The sequence below is a fragment of the Kluyveromyces marxianus genome, chromosome 8 (assembly GCF_001417885.1).
Source record: "Kluyveromyces marxianus DMKU3-1042 DNA, complete genome, chromosome 8".
NCBI classification, from domain to species: Eukaryota; Fungi; Ascomycota; class Saccharomycetes; order Saccharomycetales; family Saccharomycetaceae; genus Kluyveromyces; species Kluyveromyces marxianus.
The window spans coordinates 819,772-833,190 of NC_036032.1; the positions used below are offsets into that span (position 1 = coordinate 819,772).

The 13,419-nt window shown below is 40.5% G+C and overlaps 4 protein-coding genes across 4 annotated transcripts; 2 read left to right on the forward strand and 2 right to left on the reverse strand.

The window, feature by feature from the left end:
- Positions 1-439: 439 nt before the first annotated feature.
- On the forward strand, positions 440-964 carry LSM4 (U6 snRNA complex subunit LSM4; the record flags this gene model as incomplete). Its single annotated transcript, XM_022822135.1, has 1 exon — positions 440-964. One exon carries the CDS (start codon positions 440-442, stop codon positions 962-964), a length of 525 nt encoding a protein of 174 aa, XP_022678427.1.
- A 555-nt stretch (positions 965-1,519) lies between these two features.
- On the reverse strand, positions 1,520-3,547 carry TMN3 (Tmn3p; the record flags this gene model as incomplete). Its single annotated transcript, XM_022822136.1, has 1 exon — positions 1,520-3,547. One exon carries the CDS (start codon positions 3,545-3,547, stop codon positions 1,520-1,522), a length of 2,028 nt encoding a protein of 675 aa, XP_022678428.1.
- A 3,513-nt stretch (positions 3,548-7,060) lies between these two features.
- On the forward strand, positions 7,061-9,448 carry CDC27 (anaphase promoting complex subunit CDC27; the record flags this gene model as incomplete). The annotated part of the gene is made up of 1 exon (XM_022822137.1): positions 7,061-9,448. One exon carries the CDS (start codon positions 7,061-7,063, stop codon positions 9,446-9,448), a length of 2,388 nt encoding a protein of 795 aa, XP_022678429.1.
- Positions 9,449-9,711: 263 nt separating this feature from the next.
- On the reverse strand, positions 9,712-12,846 carry BOI1 (protein BOI2; the record flags this gene model as incomplete). Its single annotated transcript, XM_022822138.1, has 1 exon — positions 9,712-12,846. The coding sequence occupies one exon, from the start codon at positions 12,844-12,846 to the stop codon at positions 9,712-9,714; it is 3,135 nt and encodes a 1,044-aa protein (XP_022678430.1).
- Positions 12,847-13,419: the final 573 nt, after the last annotated feature.

The window sequence follows — 13,419 nt, forward strand, 5'->3', positions numbered from 1 at the left end:
CATAAAGTGTACAGTTCTCTGTATCTAAATCTAAATCTAAATCTATAGAGCTTCTTTCATTCTGTATAACGAAACAAATCGCTTTACCCGATGTGGAAAAGAAAGCTTGACTGTTTAAAAAACTATTCTTACCCGACATAACACAGTCACCTCAAAACGAAACTCTTTTACGCGTACCGGTTACCCGACCAAGTCAATTGCACGTGATTACCTTTTGTAATTTCTATATTACCCTGCTCTTTCGTGCTTTCCTCCAAAAAAAAAAATATGGCCAACCTAACATGAGAAGGGCCATTCTCAAATTTACATTCAAGGCTGCACTCTATTAACATTCAAAGTTGCAAACATAAACTGTTTCGGCCGAACTTCTCTAGTTAATATTGACCGATAAAGTGGAGAAACCTTAAACTCATATTGGGGCTATCAAATACTGCTCGAGATGCTTCCATTATATCTATTGACCAATGCCAGAGGTCAAATTATGCGTATAGAATTGAAGAATGGAGAAACGGTTGAAGGAACATTATCTGACGTTGATAACTGGATGAATTTGATGCTCTCAGATGTAACACATGTTGCTAGTGGAGAGACTTTAAAGCTCCCAAGTTTTTATTTGAAAGGGTCTTTCATCAAGTACATCAATTTACAGGATGATGTTATCGATAAAGTGAAGCAACAATGGGGCCAGAATAGAGGCGGTAAGGATGACAGGAGAAGAGGTGGTAACAATTACAATAATGGTAGCAATTTCCATCAGAATAGAGATGGTGGTAACAGAAGAGGTGGTAGAAGGAACTACCAGAACTCCGGAAGTAGGAGAGATTACAATAATAATGGGAACAATAATAATAGTAATAATAATGGAGGAGGATCTCGTCGTTACAACAAATCACAATATGATCCAGCTACATCAGGTGCAAATAGCCAACAACCAAAGCAACAGCAGCAACATCCACAATTTTGATCAATTATTATACTTTTAGCATTCAATTCTTTAAATATTTGTGTATCTAGTATGAACTAAAGAGATAATTAGATAAAAATGACGAGTTGGGCTGGCGTTAATGTATATCCTAGGTTGATCTCACGAACGTTTCATTGCAAAATGATTTTTCTTGCTCTCACTTTTTAGTTTTCAAGGTATAATTCAAGTTTCAAATCTTTGAAATTAAGTTAGTCAAGAGGCGCATAGAAAATAAAAAATATCGAAGACATGCGTAATATAAAATAATTATATACAGATACATATATATTCACACATACAGGTATACGTAGGTATATTAGGGTCAGGTATCTGAATTTTTAGGAAAGTACAAAAAGATGCGCTTAAGTTAAATAGCACAAGCGGAAATTATGCAAATTGATTTAGAGGCATAAAGTTAGATCGAAGAGAAAGAGAAAAACAACAACAAATAATCAAAATATATGCGCCGAATTATGGATTGTTTGTAGTTGTGGGTTTTTGATTCAATTTATTATAGGATGTAATCAGTAAAGTCAAAATATGATTATTTCAATTTCATTTTTCCTTATTAAATTCATTCATTTTACCGATGAACCAGAGAGAACAGAGGTAACTTAGCGATCCAAAAGCCGTCCAACAAAGAATGTTGAAGAAGGTACTATAGCACACAAATAGGAAAGAAGAGATGAAATCTCTGTACTTGGCCACAAATATCAAGTAGAAGATAGAGTATATTTCCAAGTACCATGCTACGGCACCACCCATATGAAAGGCTTTCCATCTCCATGAGTGACATGCCTCCAAAATCTTGCCAAATATATTATTCCACTTGAAGCTCAGCGAGTCATTACCGTAATGTAGATGAACATAACACCCGATGATGGATTGTAAGCAAATACAGGTGCAAACAATTAAGATATTACCTAGGAGGAACCCGTATAAGTAATATAATGTAGTCTTTTGTAACCATAATGATTTGTATGCGAACAATAGTTCCACATAAATAAGGGCGAATGGGATCAAACCGAAAATAAAGGTAATTGCGATTGGGTTACTCAAAAGGAATGGGGTGCTGTTCTTGCTATCGACATACACTGGTCTCACATCGCGATTGGACATTTCTGTTAGTTGGAATTTCTTGAGGAAGTTGTTCGTAGTTTTCATTTTGAAAAGTCTAGCGGCACACTTCCCACCTATTATAGAAATTGGGATGCATAACGCGAAGTAGACGGCAAAGGACAATAAGATAACATTTTGTGGAATTGTATTGACTGCATCATTAGCTTTTAGGATGTTGTTTAAGATCAGTACGATAAATAGCGTAACGCATGGAAGTGTCGAGCCGAAAAAAACCGAGTGGTAGAGCAAGCGCTGCGAAGAGGCCTGCCCTTCTAGCAGGACACCGACGAATGAAGATGTGAAACTGCCGCTGATGAAGAAGAAGAGCGCGCAAGTGATGACTGAATTTCCAATACTATGCGACTGGTTCAAAGAGCAAGATATGATCAAAGTTCCCAAAGTGGTGAAAAGGAAATGGATACCCATTGATACTAGTAGATTCAACTGGAAGTTCAAGGGGACTCTTGATTTGAGCCATTCACCCGCCAATTGCGTAATGATGGATCCGTCTGTTTCTTGTTTTTTCAAGATGGTAATGACGATTAGTAGAAGGAATGAGGTAACGACGAGTCCGTTTGCCAAAGTGATCCAATGGAACTGGTTAGAAGTTGATTCTTTCAACTCTCCAGCATTGATGAAGAAATTCCATCTATGTTTCCAGTCGACCTTCAAATCTTCTCTCCAATATACCGAGTAAGTGAAAGGGATGTATTCAATCTCTTCATTGGTTGGGTCGATTTTGTAAGGTTGATAGTTTTTCGAGGCACCGGGACAGTGATAATCGGAGACTGATTTAGGGTATACTTCGAATCCGACTATTGTATGTTTGCCCTGGTCATTTGTGTGGTAACGGATCACGAGCATCACATGGTTATTGATGTACGTTTCGCCTGTTTCTTGATCGTAGTGGCCTAGCGGGAACCCCGAGGAGTAGTACTTCTTCTGGTCTATGGTACTGAGGTACGTGGTAGCGCCCGGAAGTTCTTTGTCCGTGAGCCATTGTACGACATAATCCTGTTTGATAAGTTCGTGGGCCTGTTTCTTCCCCTCAGCATAAGTTTTCCGGTCGCAGAGTCTAACACAGTCCTCGTCCTTACCAAAGCTGAGTTTGTAGTCCGATTCCCACTTTTTGTTTCCGAGCAAGATGTCGCTAAAAGTCAAGGGCAACGCCTTGACGTTGTTTGATGGAGGACATGTGAAATGGAGGTCGTAGTACCCGAAGCTAAAGTGCGTGAGGTCCGACTCAACTTTGTTCACAATAACGTCCACTTTGTCACCATACTCGTAGAATCTCGGTCCCACCAACCCATACTCTTTGATAGACAGACCAGGGTGCTGTTGCTTGCGCGAGCTCGAACCGGGCAACGACGTCGAGGTCCTACTATTCCTTGTACGTGGAATCAACCATGTTAGCGTGAACAACACCAGTATCGTCGCTACTATTGTCCTAGATCTGAGTTTCATGCAGGAATATGGAATGTATTATGATCTGAAAGAGGGAACGAGTACCGAATCGAAATGAAATAAAAATGTAAGCGAGAGTAACACTTATGGTATTTGTGTGTTTTATTATTATATTATATTATGGTATAGTATAATATGGATGCAGAAAAATATCACAAATCAGCAGTAACAGCAGAAGAAATACACAGTACTACCGAACCGTATACATCAATCACTGCACGGCTCGACAAAACAAAACAAAACAACACAACTCACAACCACTCTGTTGACTGTTCCTCTTGCTCTTCAAATTTACAAAAAAAAACTATACACACCTTTACTTTACTAAGTTATGACCAGCTCATCTCTTTCTTTGTTGCGCTCTACATTCTGGAAAATCTACAAACTCAGAAACTCAGAAACTCAGAAACTCAGAAACTCAGAGACTAATGAGACTACAGAAATAATAGAAAAACCTACTACAACCTGGGGCTTGACTTCTTCTACCTGATGCGATGCAGCAGCGCAACCCGAATGGAATAAGGCAAGGCAAATAGCACATTCCCATTCCCAAAAGGTTTCGAGTGGGAAGATGAGAAGAGAAAAAAAAAAAAAAAGAACCAAGAAAAAAAAACACGCCAAAAAAAAAAAAATACACACACACACACACACCAAAATAGTTGCAACAAGCTGCAACTATCACATCGCATTATATTGTGAGGTAGTGGCGACATTGGTCGGTGCCGTGTGCTCCACTCACTGCCTGGGCCAAGCAGCAGACTGTTCGCTGCGTGAACATCTTGTAGGTAAACAAAAAAAAAACAATAACAATAAATAAACCCTTCTCTTCTCTGGTAAATCAAAATATAGATCACTTAAACCCTCAAAACAGTCTGTAACACCGATGCGATGTGCAGGGGCCCAGGCCTAGGCCTGGACCCCAGTAGTAGCTAGGAATAGCAGTAGTAATATTCCTGTCAAGCTTCACACATTCTTCGTTGTTGCCAGGACAGAGAAAAGAGCTGCGCGTGCCTCGGGCCGTCAGTCAGGTAAACAAGGGAGCAGAGCAGAGCCGTGCAAAGCTGCGCCCGAACAAAGAGTGGAAAAAACGGTAGCGGAGAACGGGGGAGAAAAACAAGAAGAGGGAATTTTTTTTTTGTTTTGTTTTGTTTTCCGAACAGATCACGTGGACAGGACCGGACACTGTTGGTTAATCCCGGAGAAATCGGCCGTACAGAGCTAGCAACCAGTCACATGAGATAATTGTTGCTTTCTAGAAAACTTACCCGGAGATGAATACTTCTTCGGAGCTCTTTTGTCCTCGAATCACACATCCCTTTGGACGGATGAGTCGTCACTGACATCGTCAGTCTCTCTCATACGTTGAGAATGTTCATTAGAGTTGTTGTTTTTCATATTGCAGGAATGATAATGTCTTAGGGATAATGTTATATATATCTGAGTACTGGTATAGCTCACTTACTTGACACCCGATGGTTTCTTTTGTCATCATGAACTATTATTTGCGTTTGATGAATATAACTTCATCATCTTAAAACTAAGGTCACTTTATATACACGTTTTGCTTCATGAGTTTGACTTGATGATTGTGCTACAAACCCAGCATCTCACACCTTGTTTATTTCACTACGAGATTTCCAGTGACGCTCGATTAATATCCAGTAGAAATATGATTAATAATAACTTATGTTTTGCAAACACTGGTTGTATTTCGGAATGGACTCCTCTTTCTCAGGCACAGCTATGATTCCATTTGAATGTATAGTCTCTGTTTTATCAAGACTTAACAACTATATTTATCCTTACACTGCTCTAGTGACGACATGCAGATTCTTGGCATAGTCCCACTTTGCTTCTTGTCCCAGCCAGACACGCCCATGTTGCATGGGTGTTGATAGCACGAACAGTCGTCAACTAAGTGGATCCTGACGATGTGAATACTATTAGGGCTGACACCTGGGCTCCTGGCTTGCTGATTTAAGATGACATCATGAACCATAGCTCAGATCGAACCCATACTGAATAAAACTTGGCACGCCTATGTTCAAGCAGTCTGTGACGGTTGCTAAATTATTGCCAGACCAAGACGACTGGTACGTATTGTTGACTAACCTGGTGGCATTATTAATATAATCTTCACATCCAGTAATTCCATCTAGTACACCATCAGACGCGTATTCGACCAATATAGCTTCAGCCTCAGTCTCCAGGCTCGAAACTTCCACGCTGTTTAGCGCGTGTTCTAGACCATGATAGTTCTTGACCACGATGAAAGCAGCTGTCTGAACGTCACTTAATGCGTCTACTGATCTCTGGTGTTGCTCGAACAAAGAGTGTCCTGCTGACCCTGTCTCGAAGCCGAAAGTGAAAGGCCTCCCCCCTACGTACTGCTCAATACATGTCCCGGTATTATTACCAGCGCTCACCTGGTAGTATGTGAACTTTTCATTACTATACTGGGGCAAACTCGTGACTTTAGCGTGAGCGACGCTAGATAGAACTATAATAAATAAAAAATTGAAAAAGTACATGGTCGGCTTACGCTTTATGTCTGGTAGTGTATGTTGATGCACCTGTAAATCTTGCATGACTGTGTTTCTTATGTCATTTCCCAGATCTAGTGCCCCTTTATATAAAAATTCATATCTGGTGGTGATGCCACCGGACAATATTTTATGTCCGCCTCAACAGAAAGAGAGGTCCGTGCACCATCTCTCATTTCCGTAATTGGAAATGTTTGTTATATTATATTATACTATATCAGATGAGATAATAATAATTGTTGATTTCGAAATCATTTAGAATAACTTTGTACGAATACATGTGACTCGTATATGGTGTCTACCAAGGATTACCATTTATTTATTACTAACTACTGGTTAACTGAAGTGAACTATTGACGACCAGTAACGCGCTTGCCATGTGTGATGACAAATTAATTAGTGACCAACTGATGGACTTATGATAAGAGATAACAACATTATTATGAAAGTCAGCAGAGATATCAAACGAATATTACTGCCCTTGGTTACTTCAGACATAGCTGTGCCTGAGAAAGAGGAATCCATTCCGAAAGACAACCAGTGTTTGCAAAACATAAGTTATTATTAATCATATTCCTACTGGATATTAATCGAGCGTCACTGGAAATCTCGTAGAGAAAGCAACAGTAATCAATAATAACCGTGCTTTTCACGTGATTCATTTTTTTTTTTTTTTTTTTTTTTTTTTTTTATTTTGCCGTGCCAGGCCACAAACTCCATCCATGATGGCATTGTATCTTCCTCCCATAATCAAAATATTGTGATTTTTGTATTGTGTAGAACAAACAGCGTTAATATATGTAAATATTATTGTGTATAATATCAATTGTAATTTGTACCCATAAAAAATTGGAAAGGAAAAAAGGAAGAAAAGGACAAGGAGATATTGAAGATCCTAGTATTTACGACTGCTTAGTACTTGTTAGATATCGTCTGATTAACAATCAGGAGGTCTGAGAGAATTTATTTGATGCTTTTTCACAGTTCTGTGCGGCACGGTGGTGGTACAGGAACAGCCAGAAGTTCTGAATTTGCGTTGGGTAATCAGGACAGCCCTCATCTAGCAGACAAAGACTTTTTCGGTGGACTGCCGTCAGCATCAGCAGCTACTTCAGCAGCTACAGGTATGGTGGGTTCAGGACTGGGATCGCTGGAAAATGCTGCATCTGCAGCTTCTGCGACAGCTGCGGTCAGTGCAGTTAATGTCAATATCAATGCAAACGGATCAAGCACTTCTAATGGTACTGGGATTTCTGTAGAACGGGTGAGGAAGTTGGAATCGCTCATTTCATCGCATCTCTCGCAGCTAAATATTGAGTCTGCCCTTTTTATCGCAGAGTTATTTTATGCCGAGTGTTCCAGTTTGGAGGATGAATCGCGGGAAAAGACACTTGCAAGCTACTACTACGCCCTCAGTTTGTTTATGGACGGGGACTACCACACTTCGATGTTTATTTCGAGTCCACTCAGGCACCAGAGCGTCGCAAATGCCTATATCTATGCCAGATGCTGCTTGAAGCTGCGGAAAAACTACTCCAATGCCTTAGACACGCTTTTGTCCTTACAGTACCATTGGGATAGCTCGCTACCACACTTTGGCTACCCGAAGAAATCGACCATCTGCCTCTTGGTCGGGAAGTTGTTCAGATTGCTGGACCACGATTCGAAAAGCGAGGCGTTTTTCAAGTCATCTTTGGACGAGGACCCTTATCTTTGGGAGGCCAGCGAGGAGCTTTGTAAGCTCAGGAGCCCGCTAGCCCTCACTGCATTTGAACTTTCAACATCAGTACCGTCTGTGCCAATAGGAGCAGGTAATCAACAAAGCCAGGGACATGGTCAAGGACAAGGTCAAGGCCAGAGTAAGATGCAAAACCAAGGACAAAACCAAAACCAAGGACAAAACCAAAACCACAGCCAAAGTCACAACCATTCTCGGGTCCAGGGATACAGTACCAACAGCCTGGACCCTAAATCGAAAAATAAACCCCATACACCTTTCAAAGTCCCAACAAGGAATAAACAAAACGTATCGTTTTCCCAGAATAATTCGCTGTTATCGTCCTCCAATATAGGAGCTTCAGTGTCGCCGCACTTCTTCAAAAAGACAAGATTCACCACTACTCCAACAACATCAGCGACAACTACAAACGCCATCCCAAACAACATGAATGACATTCCGCTGGAGAACAAAAATATTGGTGTTACCACACCCTCGAAGCTGTACGGAACAGATTCTCACACAAAGCTACTAAGGTCTCCAATGGAAAGAAAAATCATGACGGGTAGTTCGTTTAATAGTAATAATAATAACAACAATAACGGAATAAGCGACAACGCAAATGCCAATTCTATACGGGGAATGGTATTCGATCACGGTTTAGAAGAATTGTTCTCCAATTTCATTCGCATCGAATACTGTAAGTGTAAATACGATTCGTTCAAAGCCATTAGAATCATGCAGAGCAAAATCCCACTGCAATTAGCAGTGTCTATGCCTTGGTGCCTATCTTCTTTGGGTAAGCTTCATTTCGAATTGGGGAACTATGAAATGGCTAAATCTTATTTCATTAAACTAAGATCTCTCCAACCTACAAGATTTAAGGATATGGACATTTTCTCTACCATACTGTGGCATTTACAAGACAAAATAACGTTGTCATCATTATGCGCGGAGCTATTGACTCTGGATAAGTATCACCCTGTTGCTTGGTGCACTTTAGGAAATTTACACTCCTTGAATAAAGATCACGATGAAGCTATATCGGCATTTGGGAAAGCGATCCAGCTGGATCCATTCTTTGCATATGCTTATACTTTACAAGGCCACGAATATTCAAACAACGACTCATTTGATAAAGCCAAATCTTGCTTCCGAAAGGCTTTGACTATCGATAAAACACATTATAATGCTCTTTATGGCCTCGGTATGTGTTGCGTTAAACTTGGAAAATTCGAAGAAGCGTTGCTTTACTTTGAGAAGGCTAGAGTCTTGAATCCAGTAAACGTTATATTGAACTGCTGCTGTGGTGTCGCATTAGAAAGGTTACAACAACCTGAAAAGGCCCTAAACTTTTACGAACTAGCAAATGAATTACAGCCTAACTCATCCTTGGCATTGTTCAAGAAATCCCAATTGTTATTGAATATGGGACAGTACTCTTCTGCATTGCATAATTTTGAAAGATTAGTAACTCTTACCCCAGACGAGGCGCATGTTCATTTCTTGTTAGGAAACCTTTACCAAATTGTAGGGAAAAAACAGGATGCTATGAACCAGTATACTATAGCCATGAATTTGGATCCGAAGGGAAGCCAATTAATTAAGGAAGCCATGGAAAAATGCCACGAACAGGGATAAATTCCCAAAGTTATAATAATTTCAATAGTAGAAAAGTGCTATGTAAAAATATTACAGGTTGATTTTAATCTTTCTTGCGTCGAGATATATAGAAGCAGGAATTGTGACATGAGGAAATCCTTTTCAAATTAAAAGTTAGTAGAATAAAATATTATAGTATTAATTATATGTAATAATAATAGTACACAGAGACAATGAATGAACCTAAAATATCTATATAAAGTTATTATTGAAACTCGTCGTAAAGTAGTGCAGGTGCACAATCAGATACGGTTGATCTGGAATTTAGGATCCAGGCCAAAATATTCACCACCTTGAGGATTTGGTGATTTCAGACCATTGGCGGAATATCCGGTAGCAGCTGTTGAATTTGGTCCCAGATTATCTGCCATCAGGTACGGACTTGTTAGACCAGAAGTTATAGTTGTATTATGCGTGATACTAGGGGAGGACAGGTTACCAAAATCTTCCGAACTCTGCGTTTGGTCAGTTCTTAATTGATCCCATTCTTCATCATGCTCATTAAGAGGCTTCTGCTGCTCCCTAATTCTTGTTTCTTCACGAGCTTGAGTCAGCATTTCTTGAGCCTTTGATAGTGAGACAGTGGGTGTTGCACAAGAGCTGATTATAGGAACAGAAGTATCAATATCTATAGTTGCCTTTATTAAGGCGGCAATCCAAGCCCTCATTTCTTCCTTAGTATCAACAGCAAAGTAATGAACACGAGGTTGAGTGAATGTAAGCCCTTTCTTAGATCCTGGTTGGGGAGGAACTAGTTTGAAGCAGTACCGACCTTTACCAGTACTAGCAGCGTATAAAGAAACAAACTTGTCATCTTCTTTAGCAGGAAGAACTCTATGTGCAGTAATGTCAATTAAACCACGCTCTCTCTTATCTGTGGTATTTGCAAAGTAAGATAGTCTAGTACCATGCAAAGTGAAAAATCTATTCTTCCACACACCCATGGCCCCAGTACCTTTTTTGCTCATCCAACCTGAACAGTCAGCTTCACGCATCGCTTCAGAAACAGAAATACTACGAATACCTTCCGTGAAAGCAGTAGTTTTTTGTTTTCCCATAGATTTCGTACTCGTACCGCGAGTAGTCTTTGGCTTACTGGATTCACTAATGGACCGATTTTGGTTAACTTCAATGTCATGCAGAGAATCTTTAGCGTCATAAAATATTTCGGTAGACGGATCCTTTGCACTAACAGAGCGTCTTTTGCTTTCTTTACGGGTGTGTGGGGGTGGCAGATCTTTAATAGGGGAAGTACTCAATAGCATGGAGTGTCGTTGGCTTGGTGTTCCATTGTTTATAGTTTTGTAAGGGCTGACAAAAGAGTTCTTTCTACTATGAGAAACAGACCCGTGTCTTGAACCTTTATTCCCTGTGTTTTCGCTCTCACTACGTTCATCCTTTTCTTTGAAGAACGACAACAGTGATGAATTTCTTCTGTGTTTCTTTTCCGAATTAGATGCTTGTGAAGCTTTTCTATTATGAGAAGCGGTGTATGAGGCGGACCTTGAGTGCCCATAAACACTCGATGTCGGCCTTTCTTTATTTACATTAGCTTCGGAGCCAATATCGTGATCACGATCGGCATTTTTGCCTTCAGTAGTTTCAGATAACATTGATATTCTGTTAAATAGCTCAACGAAGGATCCACCAGACTTGGTTTTAGTGTGTCTAGTGTAGATAACACTATTACGATTTTCCGCTGCATTAGTGCTTGAATTAGAGGCCATAGGGTCAGATTCTTTGTTATAAGGGTTTGGAAGACTGGGCATACTAGATGATGGTCCTTGTTTCTTCTTTGGAGGAAACTCGAATCCCTGAGTTGTCAGATCTTGCACTTCTTGATCTGCACGAATTTTTGATTTCCCATCAGTGACCTGTTCGTAAATCGTAGGGTGTGCGTATTTCGAGCCTTGATTTGTTACAACTGGTTGAGGAGACAAGAATCTTCCACTTGAACTAGAGCCTGAACCAGCACTGTCTACCATTGGTGATTTCGGAGGTTGAACAGGAGATGGATATGATGGAGGCTTTGGTGCCCTTCTTGGAGAAGCAAATACCTCTTCTGTGATATCTGGAGCCTTGGTTGTCTCATTAGTGAACAGTAGCGATGCCGGCCTTGGTTTTTGAGAGCTCTTCGTCAGAACGGTAGAAGATGGGGTTGTATAACTTTTTGGAGTAGGGGTCGAGTTTGAACCCAGTTCTTCCATTGACTGTGATGTTTTCCTCAGATGACCACGATAAGTAGGTGTTTCATGTTTTGGAGGTGAAGTAACATTAATTTCCACATTTTGATCAAAAGAAGCAGCTGGCATGAGACTACCTCTCTTATTACCGTAAGTTGTCGATGATGCATTACTTCTTGTAGATATCTCTTTCAATGCTTCAATCTCTTTGAAAATTTCAAATCTGGTACCAAATGAATGTATTTCCAACTCCTTCAAGTGTGCCAACTCCAATTCCAACAGGATGGTACCCGATATTTTGTGTTTTTGGAACCTGGAGGCAGACTCCACATCAAAACCGGTAGAAATAAGATATGCGGTGACCTGTTCTGGTGTCCAACTCTTCACATCTTCTGGGCGAAGTTCTTTTGCCTCATTGACTTTGTTGCTGGGAACATAGTCCAGAGAGGAGCCCGAGGCAACTCTTGACAAATATGGTTTTTTCTGTTTTTGTGATTGCTGTTGTTGCAATTCGTCCGATGAGTTATTGCTGGAAGGAAAAGAGTCACCTCTTAATTCTTCTAACGCCTTGTCGATATCACTCATTGTACTCTTCATAGATATGTTACGGTCAACTGGAGGAGCCTTAGCTTCACGACTGCTGTCTCTAACATCTGAGTTGCCATTTATCTTCTCATTCATGTCGTTAATCGACTGAGGCCCCTTGAAAGCGTCAAACCTTCTATACATAGCTGGCTGAGCAGTTTCTAGTGGTTGAGGAGTAGGCAACTCGCTTGTGGAACCATCCTTAGATCTATACGACAAGTTAGTAGTGCTACCAGTTGCCAGAGGACTGGCGATACGTTTAGAGCTTTTTGCCCTCATCAGCTCTGGCTTCCGTTCCATGGCAATAACCTGTGTAAACACTTTCGGGTAAAGACCCTCTTCTTGAGTCCTTAGATTCTTACCGAAGTACCATCCATCATTGTAAGACCCGTCATCGGTAATCACCTGGATCTTATCACCGGGACGCATGTCCAATTCATCATCCATACGCTTCGTATACTCAGTAATACAAATATACAACGGGAATGTCCTTTCAGACTGAAACCCTAAGCCTAGTGGCGTCTCTCCCACTGACGCTTCTCCACCACTCACACTACGCATACTGCCCGTGTCTAAAGGCGACAGCATCGGTAGCTTATTAGATGCCATCTAGTAAACTTATAACCGCAAAAGTTGGTTTCGCTATTAAACTCTCTTGTTATTCTTCCTCTTCTCTTATGGAACTTTTCCAAACGTATACGTATAAACGATAATCAACGACTTATCGCCCGAAATTTCTACAAATCTAACTTTTCTAGTAAAAAACTCACGTAAATGTAGTTATATTACGCTTAGCCGCGCTGACTCTTCCTCTTGCCGCCTTCAAATCTTCCTTCTTCATCTTCCTTACTAAACAATAATAATAAACAAACTTCTTGTTAACTGCCAGGTCTCCATTTTTCTCGCCAGGTTTCATTTTTCCGGGCAATCGAAACACCAAATAATTACCCGGCGTTAACTTACCTGCACTATTATATGCCACACACCGTTTACATACACATTTACTAAACTTGGGAAAATGTATACAGAGAGATGAGGAAGCTACGACAAAGTCCACCCACGTGACCATATTGTAATAGCAACCGCGGTATGTACAGGAACAATGAGTTAAATAAAGTACGACCGAGGGCCAGTTACAGAGTGCTGGGGAGTGGCGGGTGAACTATGGAAGTAGAAGAAAAA